Source organism: Macaca mulatta, chromosome 7, assembly GCF_049350105.2.
Source record: "Macaca mulatta isolate MMU2019108-1 chromosome 7, T2T-MMU8v2.0, whole genome shotgun sequence".
Lineage (NCBI taxonomy): Eukaryota > Metazoa > Chordata > Mammalia > Primates > Cercopithecidae > Macaca > Macaca mulatta.
Genome location: NC_133412.1, coordinates 84,616,204 through 84,631,033, shown reverse-complemented (window position 1 = coordinate 84,631,033; position 14,830 = coordinate 84,616,204). Strand labels below are relative to the sequence as shown.

General features: G+C 37.7%; 1 protein-coding gene across 3 annotated transcripts in view; it reads right to left on the bottom strand.

Moving 5' to 3' along the window:
- Window positions 1-10,214: 10,214 nt before the first annotated feature.
- MCTP2 (multiple C2 and transmembrane domain containing 2) overlaps window positions 10,215-14,830 on the bottom strand; it is a 258,383-nt gene continuing 253,767 nt past the window's right edge. For all 3 annotated transcript variants that reach the window (XM_015143071.3, XM_015143072.3, XM_077938743.1), the window contains exon 23: window positions 10,215-13,296. In XM_015143071.3, coding sequence (XP_014998557.2) covers window positions 13,228-13,296 — 69 coding nt within the window. In that variant the 3' untranslated portion in view covers window positions 10,215-13,227. The remainder of the gene's footprint in view (window positions 13,297-14,830) is intronic.

Below are 14,830 nucleotides of genomic sequence, written 5' to 3'. Positions count from 1 at the left end.
AAACTTATACCTGGAGTAGGTATCTATTCTGGTGAGGAATACAGCACAGTTTTCCAAAAAGGTCTTTTCCCTTGCACTGCAAATATGTTACCTTTGATATGAATTAAGGTTATAGTTTGCCAAATATGTGTGGGTCTGCTTCTGGTCTTTTCTACCTTCTATGATCTGTCTATCCTTGTGTCAATACCACATTGTCTTAGTTATAATAGCTTTATAATACATCTTAATATCTTAATGTTAATCCTTTGCAATATTGCTTTGGCTATTCTTAGACTTTTACATTTCCACATAATTTTAGAATCAGTGAATCAATTTCTACAAAGAAACCTTATAATTTATATTGGGATTACATAAAATCTATTCACATTTTCATATACTGAATTTTCTAATTCATGAATCCCTTCACTTATTTATCTTCTTTCATTAATTACAAAAGTTATCCAACTAAGGTACACAGAACACTATTTTTTATTGATACAAAAATTTTTTTACATGAGATCCATGTGATATTTTGTTACATGATAGACTGAAAAAAAGATTAAGTCAGGCTGTTTGGTGTGTCTGGCACCTCAAATATTTATCATTGAACAACTCAAGTCTTCTAGCTATTTTGAAATGTACAATACATTGTTGATTATAGTCGTCCTACTCAGCTATCAAACATTATAACTTATTTAATCTGTGTAACTGTATGTTTGTACCCATTAAGCAACATCTCTTGATTTCCATTCCCTCTCCCACAGACCCATTCCAGCCTCTGGTACCTATCATTTATTCTCTAGCTCGATGAGATAACCTTTTTTTAGCTCCCACATATGAGTGAGAACATAGGATATATGTCTTTTTGTGCTTGACTTATTTCACTTAACATAATGACCTCTAGTTCCATCTATGTTGCTGCTGATGACATGATCTTATTCTTTTATATGGCTGAGTAATATTCCATTGTGCATATATACCACATCTTCCTTATCAATTTATCTGTTGATGAACACTTAGGTTGATTCCATATCTTCGCTATTGTGAATTGTGCTGCAATAAACATTAAATTGCAGGTATCTCTTTTGATATATTGATTTCTTTTCCTTTGGATAAATACCCAATAGAGGGATTACTGGATCATATGGTAGCTTTATTTTCAGTTTTCTGTTAAATCTCCATACTGTTTTCCATAGTGACTGTACTAATTTACATTCCCACTAACAGTGTATGGGCTTCCTTTACTCTGCATCCTTACCAGCATCTGTTACAATTTTTTGTCTTTTACATAAAAGCCAATCTAAGTAGAGTACAATGATGTCTCCTTATAGTTTTATTTGAATTTCCCTCATAATTAGTGCTGTTGAGCATTTTTCATATACCTGTTGGTAAATGAAAATATCACTTGTGTATCTTCCTTTGAGAAATGTCTGTTCATTTCCTTTGCCTACTTTGTAATGAGATATTTTGTTTGTTTGTTTGTTTGCTGTTGAATTGTTTGAGATTCTTGTATATTCTGGATATTAGTCCCCTGTTGGATGAAGAAATTGCAAATACTTGTTTGTTTGTTTTGTTTTGTTGTTGTTGTTTTGAGACAGGATCTTGCTTCATCTCCCAGGCTGAAGTGCAGTGGCATGATCTCAGCTCATTGCAACCCAGGCCTCCCAAGCTCAAGTGATCCTCCTGCCTCAGCCTCCCAAGTAGCCAGGATTACAGGTGTGCACCACCACAGCTGGCTAACTTTTGTATTTTTCATAGATAGGAGATGTCTTTATGTTGCCCAGGCTGGTCTCGAACTCCTGGGCTCAAGCGATCCTCCCACCTCAGCCTCACAAAGTGCTTTGATTATAGGTGTGAGCCATGGCACCTGGCTGAAGTTGCAAATATTTTCTCTCATTCAACACATTGTCTCTTCAGTCTGTTATTGTTTTCTTTGTTGTAAAAAAGTTTTTTGGTTTAATGTAATCTCATTTGTCTATTTTGTTTTTGTTGCCTGTGCTTTTGAGGCTTTAGTCACAAAATATTTGCCTTAACCAATGTCCTAAAGTGTTTTTACTACATTTTCTTCTAGCAGTTTTACAGTTTCAGGTCTTACACTTAAGTCTTTCATTCATATTGATTTTTGTATATATGTTGAGAGCTAGGGGTCTAGTTTTATTATTTTACATATAGATATCCAATTTTCCCAGCACCATTTATTGGAAAAGTTGTCCACTCCCTAATGTATGTTCTTGGTGCCTTTAAAAAAAAAAAATCAGTTGGCTGTGAATGCCTGAATTTACTTCTGGGTTCTCTATTCTGCTACGTTGGTCTATCTGTCTGTTATGATAGTAACACCATGCTGTTATAGTTACTTTAGTCTCGTAATACGTTTTGAAGTTCAGGTAGAGTCATGCTTTCATCTTTGTTCTTTTTGCTCAGGATTGTTTTTATTATTTGTGGTTCCATATAAATACTAGGGTTGTTTTTTCTATCTCTGTAAAAAATGACATTAGTACTTTGATAGGGGTTGCATTCAATCTGTAGTTTGCTTTGGGCAGAATGGTCATTTTAATGATATTAACTTTTTGAATTTGTTGAGCATAGGGTGTCTTTCTATTTGTTTGTGTACGCTTCAATTTCTTTTATCAGTGTTTTAGAGTTTTCCTTATAGAAGTCTTTCAACTCTTGGATTACATTTATTCTAGATTTTTTGGGGGTAGCTATTGCAAATGGGATTGCCTTCTTAATTTCTTTAGCAGGCAGTTCATTCTTGGTTCGTAGAAATGCTACTAATTTTTGTATGTTGATTTTGCATCCTGCAAGTTTACTGAATTTATTTATCATATCTAAGCGTTTTTTGGTAGAGTCTTTAAGGCTTCCTTGATATAAAATCAAATCATCAGCAAAGAGGGATAATTTGACTTTTCTTTTCCAATTTGGATGATTTTTGTTTCTCTTGCCAGATTTCTCTGGCAAGAATTTCCAGAATTATGTTAAATAGAAGTGCTGAAAGTGGTATCCTTGTCTTGTTCCAGTTCTTATGGAGAAGGTTTTCAACTTTTTCCCATTCATTATAACATTAGCAGTGGGTGTATCATATATGGCCTTTCTTATGTTCAGACATGATCCTTAAATGCCTAATTAATTGAGAGTTTTTATCAAATGTTGCAAAATCTCAACATTCAACAAGGAATGTTGTATGTTATCAAATGCTTTTTCTGCATCTAATGAGATAATAATATGGTTTCTGTCCTTCAATCTGTTGATGTATCACATGTATTGATTCGCTGATGTTGAACCATTCATGCTTCCCTCAGATAAATTCTGCTTGATCATGGTGTATTATCTTTCTGCTGTGCTGTTAGGTTTGGTTTGGTAGTATTTTGTTGAAGATTTTTGCATCTATGTTCTTCATAGATATTGGTCTGCAGTTTTGTACCAGGTTAATACTGGCCTCATAGAATGAGTTGGGGAGAATATGTTCCTCTTCAATTTTTTTTGGAATAGCTTCAGGAGGATTAGTATTAGCTCTTCTTTGAAAATTTGGTAGAATTTGGCAGTGAGGTAAGGCAGACCTGGAATTTGTTGGGAAATTTTGTATTACTGAGTCAATCTCATTAATCCTTTTGGTTTATTTGGGTTGTCTATTTCTTCTGGATTGAATCTTGGAACGTCATGTGTCCCGAAATTTTTAAATGTTCTCTAGGCTTTTTAGATTGTTAATGTATAGTTGTTCATAATAGTCTCTGATGATTTTTATTTCTGTGGTATCAGTTATAATGTCTCCATTTTCATTTCTGATTTGATTTATTTGGGTCTTTTTTTCTTGGTCGGTCTAGCTAGTGGTTAATTTTGTTTATCTTTTCAAAAACCAAACTTATGGTTTTCTAGTCCTTTGTATTTTTTGGTCTCAATTTCATTTATTTCTGCTCTAATCTTTACAAATTTTTTTCCTTCTATTAATTTTGGGTTTAGTTTGTTATTACTTTTCTAGTTCTTTGATGGGTATTATTAAACCATTTATTTGGAATATTTCTTCTTGTTTTTATGTAGGTGATTATTGCTATAAGCGTTCTTCTTAGCAATACTTTTGCTGTATCCCATAGATTTTGGTATGTTGTGTTTCAATTTTCCTTTATTTCTATTTTTTTCCTTAATTTCTTCCTTAACCAAGTGGCCATTCAAGAGCATGTTTTTAAAGTATTATGTATTTGTAGTTACCTAAGTTTTTCCTGTTATTGATTTCTAGTTTTATTTTGTTGTGGTCTGAAAAGATACTTGATATACTTATGAGTTTTAAAAATGTGTGAGATTTGTTTTTTTTGTGTGTCCCAATCTATGATCTATTCTGAAAGAATGTTCCAGGTGCTGATGAGAAGAATGTGTATTCTGTGGCTGTTGTGTAAAATGTCCTGTAAATGTCTGTTAGGTATATTTGTTCAAATGTGCATTTTAAATTCACCGTTTCTTTGTTAGTTTCCTGTCTAGTGCTGTAAGTGGGGTATTAAAATCCTGAACTACTTTTCTATTGAAGTGTATCTCTCCCTTTAGATCTAATAATATTTACTTTATATATCTTGGTGCTCTGGTGTTGTGTACATATAATTATTTAGAATTGTTATTTTCTTTTGCTGAATTGATTCCTTGATCATTATATAATCACCGTTGTCTCCTTTAATACATTTGTATTAAAGTCTGTTTTATATAATGTAAGTATAGGCAATCCTTTTGGTTTGCATGGCATGTCTTTTTCTATCCCTTTACTTTCAGTCTGTATGTGTCTTAACAGTTGAGATAGATTTCTTATAGCAGCGTCTTTTAAAAAATACATTCTGCCAGTTTATATCCTTTAAGTGTAAAGTTTAATCTATTTACATTCAAATATATTACTGATATGTGAGGGCTTATTCCTGTTATTTATTGATTACTGATTGTTTGGTGTATCATTTGTTCCTTTTTTTCTCCCTTAATGTTTATTATTGTCTGCAGTGGTAATATTTGTGTCCTTTCTCTTCTTTATTTTTGTGTTTGTGCTAGCATTTAGTTCTGTACTTTCATATGTTTTCATGATTGTAGATGGCATCTCTTTCTTCCCAGGGAGGACTCCTTTCAGCATTTCTTGCCAGGCCATTCTAGGGTGATAATTTCTCTCACCTTTTGCTTAGTTTGGAAAGATTATTAGCACTTCATTTATGAAGGGTAACTTTACTGGGTATAGTATCATTGGCTTGCAGGGGTTTTTTATTTTCCCCCCCAGCACTTTGAATAGATCATCTCATTCTCTCCTGGACTGTTAAATTTCTGAGGAAAAAACTCAATGTTAGTTTGATGAGGTTTCCTTTATGAGTGACTTGATGCTTTTCTCTTGCTGGTTTTTTGTTTCGTTTTGTTTTTTTGAGACGGAGTTTCACTCTTGTTGCCCAGGCTGGAGTGCAATGGCGCGATCTCAGCTCACTGCAACCTCCACCTCCCAGGTTCAAGCAATTCTCCTGCCTCAGCCTCCCGAGTAGCTGGGACTCTTGCTGTTTTTAAGAATACTCTCTTGATCTTTGACTTACTACAATTTGATTATAATGTGCTGAGGAGAAGACTTTTTTGCATTGTGTTTGGGAATCTCTAAGCATTCTGTATCTGGATGTTTAAATCTCTTCCTAGACTTAGGATGTTTTCAGCTATTATTTCATTAAATAGGTTTTCTAACTTTTTAATTTTCTCTTTGTCTTGTGGAACACCAAAAAGTTTGGTCCCTATAAGGTATCTCATATGTCATGTAGGCTTTGCTCAATTTTTTTTTTTTTTTGTCTGCCTGTGTTATTTTAAAAGACATGTCTTCAAGTTTTGAAATTCTTTCTTTTTGAGCTAGTCTATTGTTGAGCTATTGAAAGTATTTTGTATTTTACTTAATAAATCATTCAGTTCAATTTGTTTTGTGCTTTTTGAAATCTCTAGAAAATTTCTCATTCATATACTAACTTATTTTTCTGATTTATTTGTATTGTTTTTCTGTATTCTCTTTTATCTTACTGAGCTTCTTTAATATTGGTATTTTGAATTCTTTATCCAGGATTTCATAGATTTCTTTTTTTAGTTAATCTGTTGCTAGAGAATTATTTCCCTTTGGAAGTACTATCTTTGTGGTGGTTTTTTTTTTTTTTTTTTTTTTTTTTTTTTTTTTTTTTTTTTTTTTTTCTTCTTCCCATGTTTCTTATATCCTTGCATTGATATCTGAACATCTGTCATGACAATCACTTCTTTCCACTTTTTAACTTGCCTTCCTAGGGGAGGACTTTTTCCTGAAGATGTGTGTGTGGTGTTTGTTGGGTATGGTACTTTGGCTTTGATTCTGGGTGCATGCCGTAGTGTAGCTTTCATGATTTCTTTGGCTCTAAATAGCTTCACTGAAGTCTGTGATTTTCCTCAGTGGCCTAGGTTGTGGTTATTAGGGAAGGCTGTGGTGAACTTTTGCTTGTGACAGGGACACCAGATGGGCCTGTCCTTGGGCACCAGTGGTAGCAGCAGCATGCTAAGCATATCTGTCCTTGGGCCCTAGGACAGTGTATGCTGGCACTGTATTAGCAGACCCAAGCAAGCCAATTCTTGGGCCTCTAGGCAGCTTGTTTGGGTGATGGTAGTGGCAGTCACGGACTGGTAGTGAGTGTGTCCTCGGGCACTTGGGCAGTTTGCATGGCGTAGGTGATAGCAGTAGTAGTGGTGGGACTAACCTCTGAGTCCCGAGAGCTCCACAGTGGTGGTGGCAGTGGTTGTGACCGGCTGGGCAGGCCAGTCCCCAGACTCACAGGTGACACGTGTGTGTGTGTGTTGGGGGGGTTCCCATTGTGATGGTAGTGGCAGGTTGGGTGGCTCCAACTTCAGGGCCCTTGTTGGAGTGCTCAGGTGCCAATATTTGTGGACTGGCCTGGGTACTCCCCAGGCCTCCGGATGCCAGGATTGGGTACTAAGGGGTGGGGGTCAGAGCCAGGCCCAGTGGACTCATCCTCACATCCTTCAGTAGTGCTTGCAGATACTGACTATGGAAGGCAGGGGTAGTGTGACCCCAGGCCCCAGAATGTTCATGTTGGGGTGGCAGCAGCCATACTGCACTCCTGGTACGGGGGAGAATAGAGTCAGTTTCAATGGCAGCAGTGGTACGCAAGTGACTGGGAAGTGTACATTTCACTTGCCCTTTGGCCCCAGTTGAGGCAGCCTACTGCTGTGGCTGTCACCTGGTGGATCTGTTGTCCTTAGGGTGATTAAAAATGCACAGCAGCTTCACAGTTGGGAGCAGTGTGGTAGCTGCCAACGGCTCACACTTCAGCCCCAAAGGTAGCGGGCAGCTGGAGTTGTGGCTGCAGGTGGAGCATGTCATTAAGGTTCCAGGGATATGAAGATGCAGGGGCTGTTGGGCCCGGGGCAGAATGCAGTCTGGTGAGGGCTGAGATATCAAAGCGACAACTTGCTGTAGCTGCTTAGGACTTGCGGGTGTGTGGGAACATGTGTGCTCCCTCTCTGGGGCAATGTCATCACATGGTCTTCAGGTAGCTCCCTATGTCAGTCTTGGGGCTCACAATAGTCAAGGGGAATTCCTATGGCTGGAATGTGGGAGTCTGTAGTGGAAATGTTGATCACTAGGAGTCACCCACTTACTCTTTTCTCATCTGGAGAGCCTTTCCTGGCTCCTAGCCTATCCTACCTGAACAGACTGTATTGCTCTCTTCCCCTTCCTTGCTTCAGGTATTTCCTGTCACTCTCTGTAGAATTCCAGTGTTCTTTCTTATATGATATATGTGAACTGTGATTATCCACTCATTTTTTTTGGTTCTTCTTCGTGGAAGAGAATACAAGATGTCTGGTCAGGCATCTGGAAGCCTCACTGATGTTTTCAGTGAAAGACTTTCATATAGCTTTCACAATTTTGTATCTGTCTTCATGAGGGATTTTGTTAAGTAGTTTTCCACTCTTTGTAGGACTTGGTTTTGAAGGAGAGTTATGTTGGCCTCATAAAATGCTTAAGAAAGTGTTTTCTTTTTTCTTTTGTTATTGTCTAGAGGAGCTTGTATAAGAGTGACAGGTTTTTGTTTTTTTTTTCCTCTGTAAGTATTTGGAGAAATTTCAATTTTTAGAATTATTTTGAATGAGCGATTATATCTAAAACACTTAGAAAGTAACTGGCATTTGATAAATGCTATAAAATATTAGTATTCTTGTGTGCTTGAATATCCATTTTCCTGTGTAAATCATTACATTAAAATGCTAGGACAGAACAGCTGTGGGCTTTACACAAGGGTAACATACTTGAAGCCATTCCTTTAGAAGTTATCCTTTGGGATTTCAGTATTTATTCAATTATCAATTACCACTCAGTGCATTTTCAGAAGATTTTTATTTTAGTTTTTCAACTGTTCTGCTGCCATAAGATTCCTAATACATAAATGAGAGGCAGGTTTTGATAGAACATAGGTTTTTTTTAAAGTTCAGGGATACCTGTGCAGGTTTGTTACATAGGTAAACTGTGTCAGAGGGGTTTGTTGTACAGATTATTTCATCACCCATGTATTAAGCCTCGTACTCGTTATTTTCCTGATCCTCTTCCTCCTTTCACCCTTCACCCTCCAATAGCCCCAAGTGTATTTTGTTCCCTTCTATGTATCCATGTGTCCTCATCATTTAGCTCCTACTTATAAATGAGAACATGTGGTATTTGGTTTTCTGTTGCTGCATTAGTTTGCTAAGGATAATGGCCTCCAGCTGTATCCATGTTCCTGCAAATGACATGATCTCATTCTTTTTTATGGCTGCATAGTATTCCATGGTATACATCTACCACATTTTCTTTATCCATTCTATCAATGATGGGCATTTAGATTGATCCAGTGTCTTTGCTATTGTAAATAGTGTTGCAGTGAATATGTGTGTGCATGTGTTTTTATAGTAGAACAATTTATATTCCTTTGCGTATATACCCAGTTATGGGATTGCTGGGTCAAACAGTATTTCTCTCTTTAGGTTTTTGAGGAAACACCCACCCTGTCTTCCACAGTGGTTGAGCTAATTTACACTTCAACCAACAATGTGTAAGTGCAGAACATAGTTTTAAATAATGAATATGGCTAACTCCATCTCATGTCCATGAAGAATTTTTTTGCAGCTATTAGATTTACACTGAGGTCATGACACATCTGTTTTCTTACTAAAATAATCCCAAATATCTCCTTTCATTCCAAATTCCAGCCCTCTCTCTCCTTTCTCCTCCACAGTGGAATTTTTCAAGGGTTACCTCCATTCAGAGACCCCATGTTTTCACATCCACTCACTTCTCAACCCAAACATGGTTTCCATTTCTACCATTCCACTGAAATGACATGTTGCCAGGGTGCTTCCAAACTGTCACATTAAGGTCATGATTCTGTACTTACGTGATCTCTGCAGCATTTGATGTTATTGACCACATCAGCTTTCTTGAAGTATTCTCTGCCACTGAATTCTAGGGTGGTCCATGCTTACTGTTCTTCTCCTCTGTATTTACCCCTGTTTCTATTTACACTCTTAACTGACTTGCCTTTATACATATGACATCGACTGTTGAGTTCTTCAAGGTTTAATTTCTTGAAGCATTTAGTTTCAATCACTTTGATATGCAGTGTTTGCCCTTAACTTGTGTACATATCAAGTACAGTGTGTTACTTCTCTGAGAACTAAATCCATATATTCCATTATCTTGCTGACATTCCCATTTGGATGCTTTTCAGGCACCTGAGATTCAGCGCTAAAACTGGACTCCTGTGGTCCTCTCACAGCAGTTCTTACAGTTCTCTCCCTTAGTGAAAGGTAACACCATCTTCCTAGACCTGGAGACAGGGTGACTGAGAGCCATCCTTGACTCTACTCTCCCTCATCCCATAGCCCAGCAATTGTTAAGTCCTGCTCACTTTATCTCTTCACCGTCTCTCAATTCTACTTATTTTTTTTTTCCAGTGCCACTATTTGAAAGTCTGGGGTGTTATTCATTTATCAGTAGTACTCCAAAAGACTAATATTAATAACTCTTCTCTAAACTTTGAAAATTGCTAGGCTATGCATTGCTGCCAGAATATTTTTCAAACTTAAATCTGAGCATGGCATGCTGTTTCTCAAAAGTATCTGTTTAATGTCTGGCTCTACCAAGGGGATGCAGTCTGTTTCGTTCTAGAAAATTATCAGCATTCAATATAGACTTGTTAAATGATAATTTACAAGAAAAAAGAATCAAAAGACTGTTTTACCACCTGGAAATAAACATTATATTTTCCTCTGATATGTAGGTAAGAACTTCAAATATAAGACATAATTTAAAAGATTATAATTGACATAGCCAGGGATTATAAATAATATCACACAAAATAAGCTCTTAATGCAAGAAATTAATCTCCAGGATAGATCATACTAATCTGTCCAACCCAGTCCTCTGTTCTGAAAACAGCACATGAAAAGGCAGAGAAAGAAAAATAATCTCTATGATCTGGCCTCTTAAACAAGTATTTATTTCCTGAGTAACTATTAGGTGCTAGCTATAATGGGCTATTCAGTGGAGGACAGTGGTCAAAGCCTCTTATGATGTATGGCAGATGCCAGAAAGATATGAAAGATGTGAAGGTACAAAAAAGGAAGTTGGAGTCACACCCAGCCACAGGACCAAGCCTCTTTGGGGCAGGAGACTTGGAAGTGTTGAAGGAGAGTAGAATCTATTCAGAAAGAAATTGGGGGGAGGTCCTTCCAGTCTGAATGAAGATTAACTAGGCATAATGTAACTGGCATCATGGCCGTGACATCTGAGAGGTTATGAAGGCCTCCACTTGGGTAGTGGCAATCAGAACAGAAGTGGTCAACGCATTGACACTGGACCTACTAGGCTTTCTGAGTTGGGAGACGAGAACAACAGCACGAGGAGCAAAAAAGAGGATGACCGAGAAATTCCGAGCCCAGAAAATGCCAGTCCCAGCAAGGCAAACAAAGAAGCTGGAAGGAGATTATGAGGGTCGGGGTTCTGAAGACAGGGAGAGACAGATGATGTTTAGTTTCTGACCTGCTGAGGTGTAGATGCCTATTAGATCGAGAGACAGGACTAGAAATGGGAGGATAAAGTTTGAGAAGAGAACCAGGAAAACTTGGCAAGACTTCAGCATCCCTACTTAATTATCATACTGTGAATCTATAATCCATAAATTTTATTGAAAGCATTCTGGAATCTTTCCTAAAAGTTTTTGACAATTTGTATAAATCTTAACATGTCACTTACAACTAACATTCCTTTTTAACATCCAGTGTCTACTTAATTAACTAACAATTGTTTTCTATATACAGTTTATTCAAGGTTGATTCGGTCCTGCTCTTACATCCCAGCTGGTGTTTGGGTCCTAAACTTAACACTGAGAATTTCAGTCGGGCTACAGAGGAAAGAATTCTAACTAATGATGCCTTCTTGTCGGGCAAATAATTTCATTTTGAAATTCTATAGCAAAAGAACAACAATAAAGTATTGGTTCCACTTTTAAATAAATAAGGGGTTATTTTGCTGCTGAAAGTTTTCATTCAAATGACTGATCAGATCTCACATGTCTGTTTAAAAATGTCTGACTTAGGTCGTTACAAAATGACAGACAGTGATAAACTAGATGATAGTTAGAAGCAAGACAATGAGGCATTGTTTACACAGAAGATTGAGTAACTGGTTTGACAAAAGAGGTTCTTGGGTATCTATTGTATGTACAACTACGAGATTTACTGGAGCTTTTATAATTTCTGCAAGGCTCTTTTCCAGCCAGCTTCATTAACTTGAAGTAAATCAAATCATGCAGAAATCTGGCTCAGCCAGAAAGCAACCCAGTGAGATACAACATGAAGAAAAACAGACACTGGATGATAAGATTTAGAATCTTTGGCATTTTTCGTAAACATTTTGTTTGAAGATTATTAAATTACAACCCAGAGACAAAAAAAATAAAATAGGGAACTCACTATTAAATGAGATCTTTTTACCTTAACTTTTCTTTATAATACATACATATATAAAAACTGCACAAAGTATGTGTCAACAAAATACAATCTTTAAAACTTAAATATCATTTAAACAGTTAACTGCATACATTTTATATATGCACAAAGTCAGGACTTTTACCTGGCAGGGAAATACTGTGGAATGATGAGGTCTGCAGAAACAGATGCTGTCAAAGGAGGACTCTGGGGTGGTATTTTCTAGAAATGGGGTTCTGAAATAAATTTTTATTGTTTGTAGCTTATTTTACTTCTAAGAGGAACAAAAGATACATTTGGGCAGCTGAAGTATTTCTACTTTCTGCTTAAAACATTCAGGCAAATGAAATGATTATAATAATTAGGTAAGCAGCCTTATTAGTCTCTTGGTCTTCAGTTCCTTATCTTCTAAATACCTAGAGAATTCATTCATTCATTTCTCCCCTACCCCCACCTGCCTTTCTGAAATTGTATGTTGACATTTTATAATATTTTGAAAATATGCAAAAAGTAAAGTCAGGAGAAGTGGTAGCAGAAAGCAACCAAATACTTTCACGGAAGCCTCATTTTTCAAGTGAGTGATCTCTAGGGACCTTCCTGGGGCATCCATGGCCAGCAATGGACCACGCTGCAGGTTGACCATCCAGCACCGAGAGGTTTCCCAAAAATTCACATACATATCCTTAATAATCATGGCTGAAAGATCCCTAAAGGTTCGAACTAATTCTGGTAATTATTAAAAATGTCTTTCAATAATATACCGTATTTGGACAGATGATGGCTACTGAAGACTTGTTAACTCGGAGAAGAGACTTACGCCCATGAACAATAATCTGAAAGGAGTGTGGGGATGGGGAGTGGAAATAACTGAATCTTAATGAGAGTCTGTTGGAGGTGTGAAAACAAGTTCAAAGTCACTCTCGAATCCAAGTGGGCTCCTGGCTGTTCTCAAGGAAGGTGGTGTTCAGACCCATGGCTGCAGCCTTGTTGTCTCCTATTTCAGAATGGATGTTAGTCTTTCCCAGTCTCAGGATTGTTGCTTTTTGCTGGGCTGACCCTCTATGCAACTAGGACACCCATGCATGGGGGTGTGTGCACATGCATGTATGTCTGTGCACGTGAAGGAGGAGGAAGAATACAGAGGGTGCCACAGGGCATGCATTTCAGAAGGACACGTTGGGTACCACTGAAATAGCCATAATGTTGGTCTAATCAACCAAACACAATATTGGGTGCTGCTGTCCAAAGTCAGCGTGTGCCCTAGAGAGCGCTGCGCTTCTTCCGCAGGGGGCTGTGGCCGCTGCAGAGTTTCAACTCCGCGTACTGCACCTGTGAAAACAAACAGCCGTGATGCTGGCGGTTAGGTAACCCTAGCTCACCACAGTGTGTGCTAATGGCTCCCCAAGGACAACCTAAGGCAAAGGAAGGAAGGTTCAAAGGTAATGAATCATTTTCTAAACACAGGAACATGGAGGGATTAATTGCAGGAAGGATTTGAGAAGTCATGCATCATTTCTTGAAACCAAAATATTAAAAGCAGATTTTTCTAATGAGATGCGTGGGTTTCTACCTTCTCTGGGCACTGCAAGATGATGTTCGTTTTGTGTGTGCCAGTTTTCAACCATAAGTAAGCTTAATAACTGCCTCTTGGGAATGTTTATCTTAGTATATGATACAGCAACTTAGGATTATTCATTCAAAAATATCTAAAATCTTGGGGAACACATCTCAGAAAATTATATACATTTACTTTGCCTGAGAGGAAAAAAAGCTGAAATTGATACCCCAAGACTTTTATATAGATTTCTCTTAGAAATTAATTTCATTTGCAATGTAATGGCTAAAACATCTGTGATAAATATGAGTACTCAGGAGTCCCCAGTGGCAAACTGTCACTGTGTTATTAGAAAGCGCCCTTGGCGAAACAGGGAGGATCTTACTCGCATACTGTATATCTTCCTGGAATGCTCTTTTGTCGCATCTCTCTGTGTTCATGCCAACTGCAACTGGAATGGCCACTTTGAGGGCTAGTGCCTGGACTGTGCACAGAGAATCCTTGGGGGCTCGATGGAAATTTCTATTCTTCAAGGATACAGCATGAACTCACACTGCGACCCAAGTGATGGTACGCTGCAAACGTATTGCTTTAGTGTATGGGCTTTGATAGGCTGCTGGTGGAATGGCTTTATTTAAAATATTGTATTACAGACCACATGTGCTCCCTATTTTTAGCATTTGTGCCAAATTCCCCAAGGACATTATGCCTGATCACAGAAGTCAGGCTGTACTTTGTCAGAGGCAGATAAATGAAGAAAACAGCCCATTCCTTATGGTGTTTTGCAAAAGTGCCCTAAGGGAGCAGAGGATGACATACCTGTCAATCTTCAATGCAAAACAAACAGGGGCCCAGTGACTACTTTTTAATTAAGTAATACAAATGTTAAAGAGTAAATTCATCTTTATAGAATGTGTTTTCACAGCTAATTATAAAATGAAGTTTAAAGAAAGATAGCACCACAGAGTCCATTTTAATTTCTAGAACTGGGAATGAAGGGGGAAGAAACTCTAAGGCCTATCTGCCCCAGATCTTTGCAATCCCCCCTTAGCTGCCAGGGAACCAATTATGCTACAGTGACTCAAATATGAAAATCGATATTTGATTTGGGATTCTCTAAGATATTAAAGGATTGTGTCTTTGATCATCTTGATGATATTTCACGCCATGGTCTCCCCATCTACCTATTCAGTGATCTCTATTCTCCACTAGAGAAATTGCCGCCTGCCCTCCTTCCTCTGGATTTATAGCAGGCTGATCCACAGGGGCCAGGATCGAGCTACTCTACATGACTTTCTAGTATGTTGC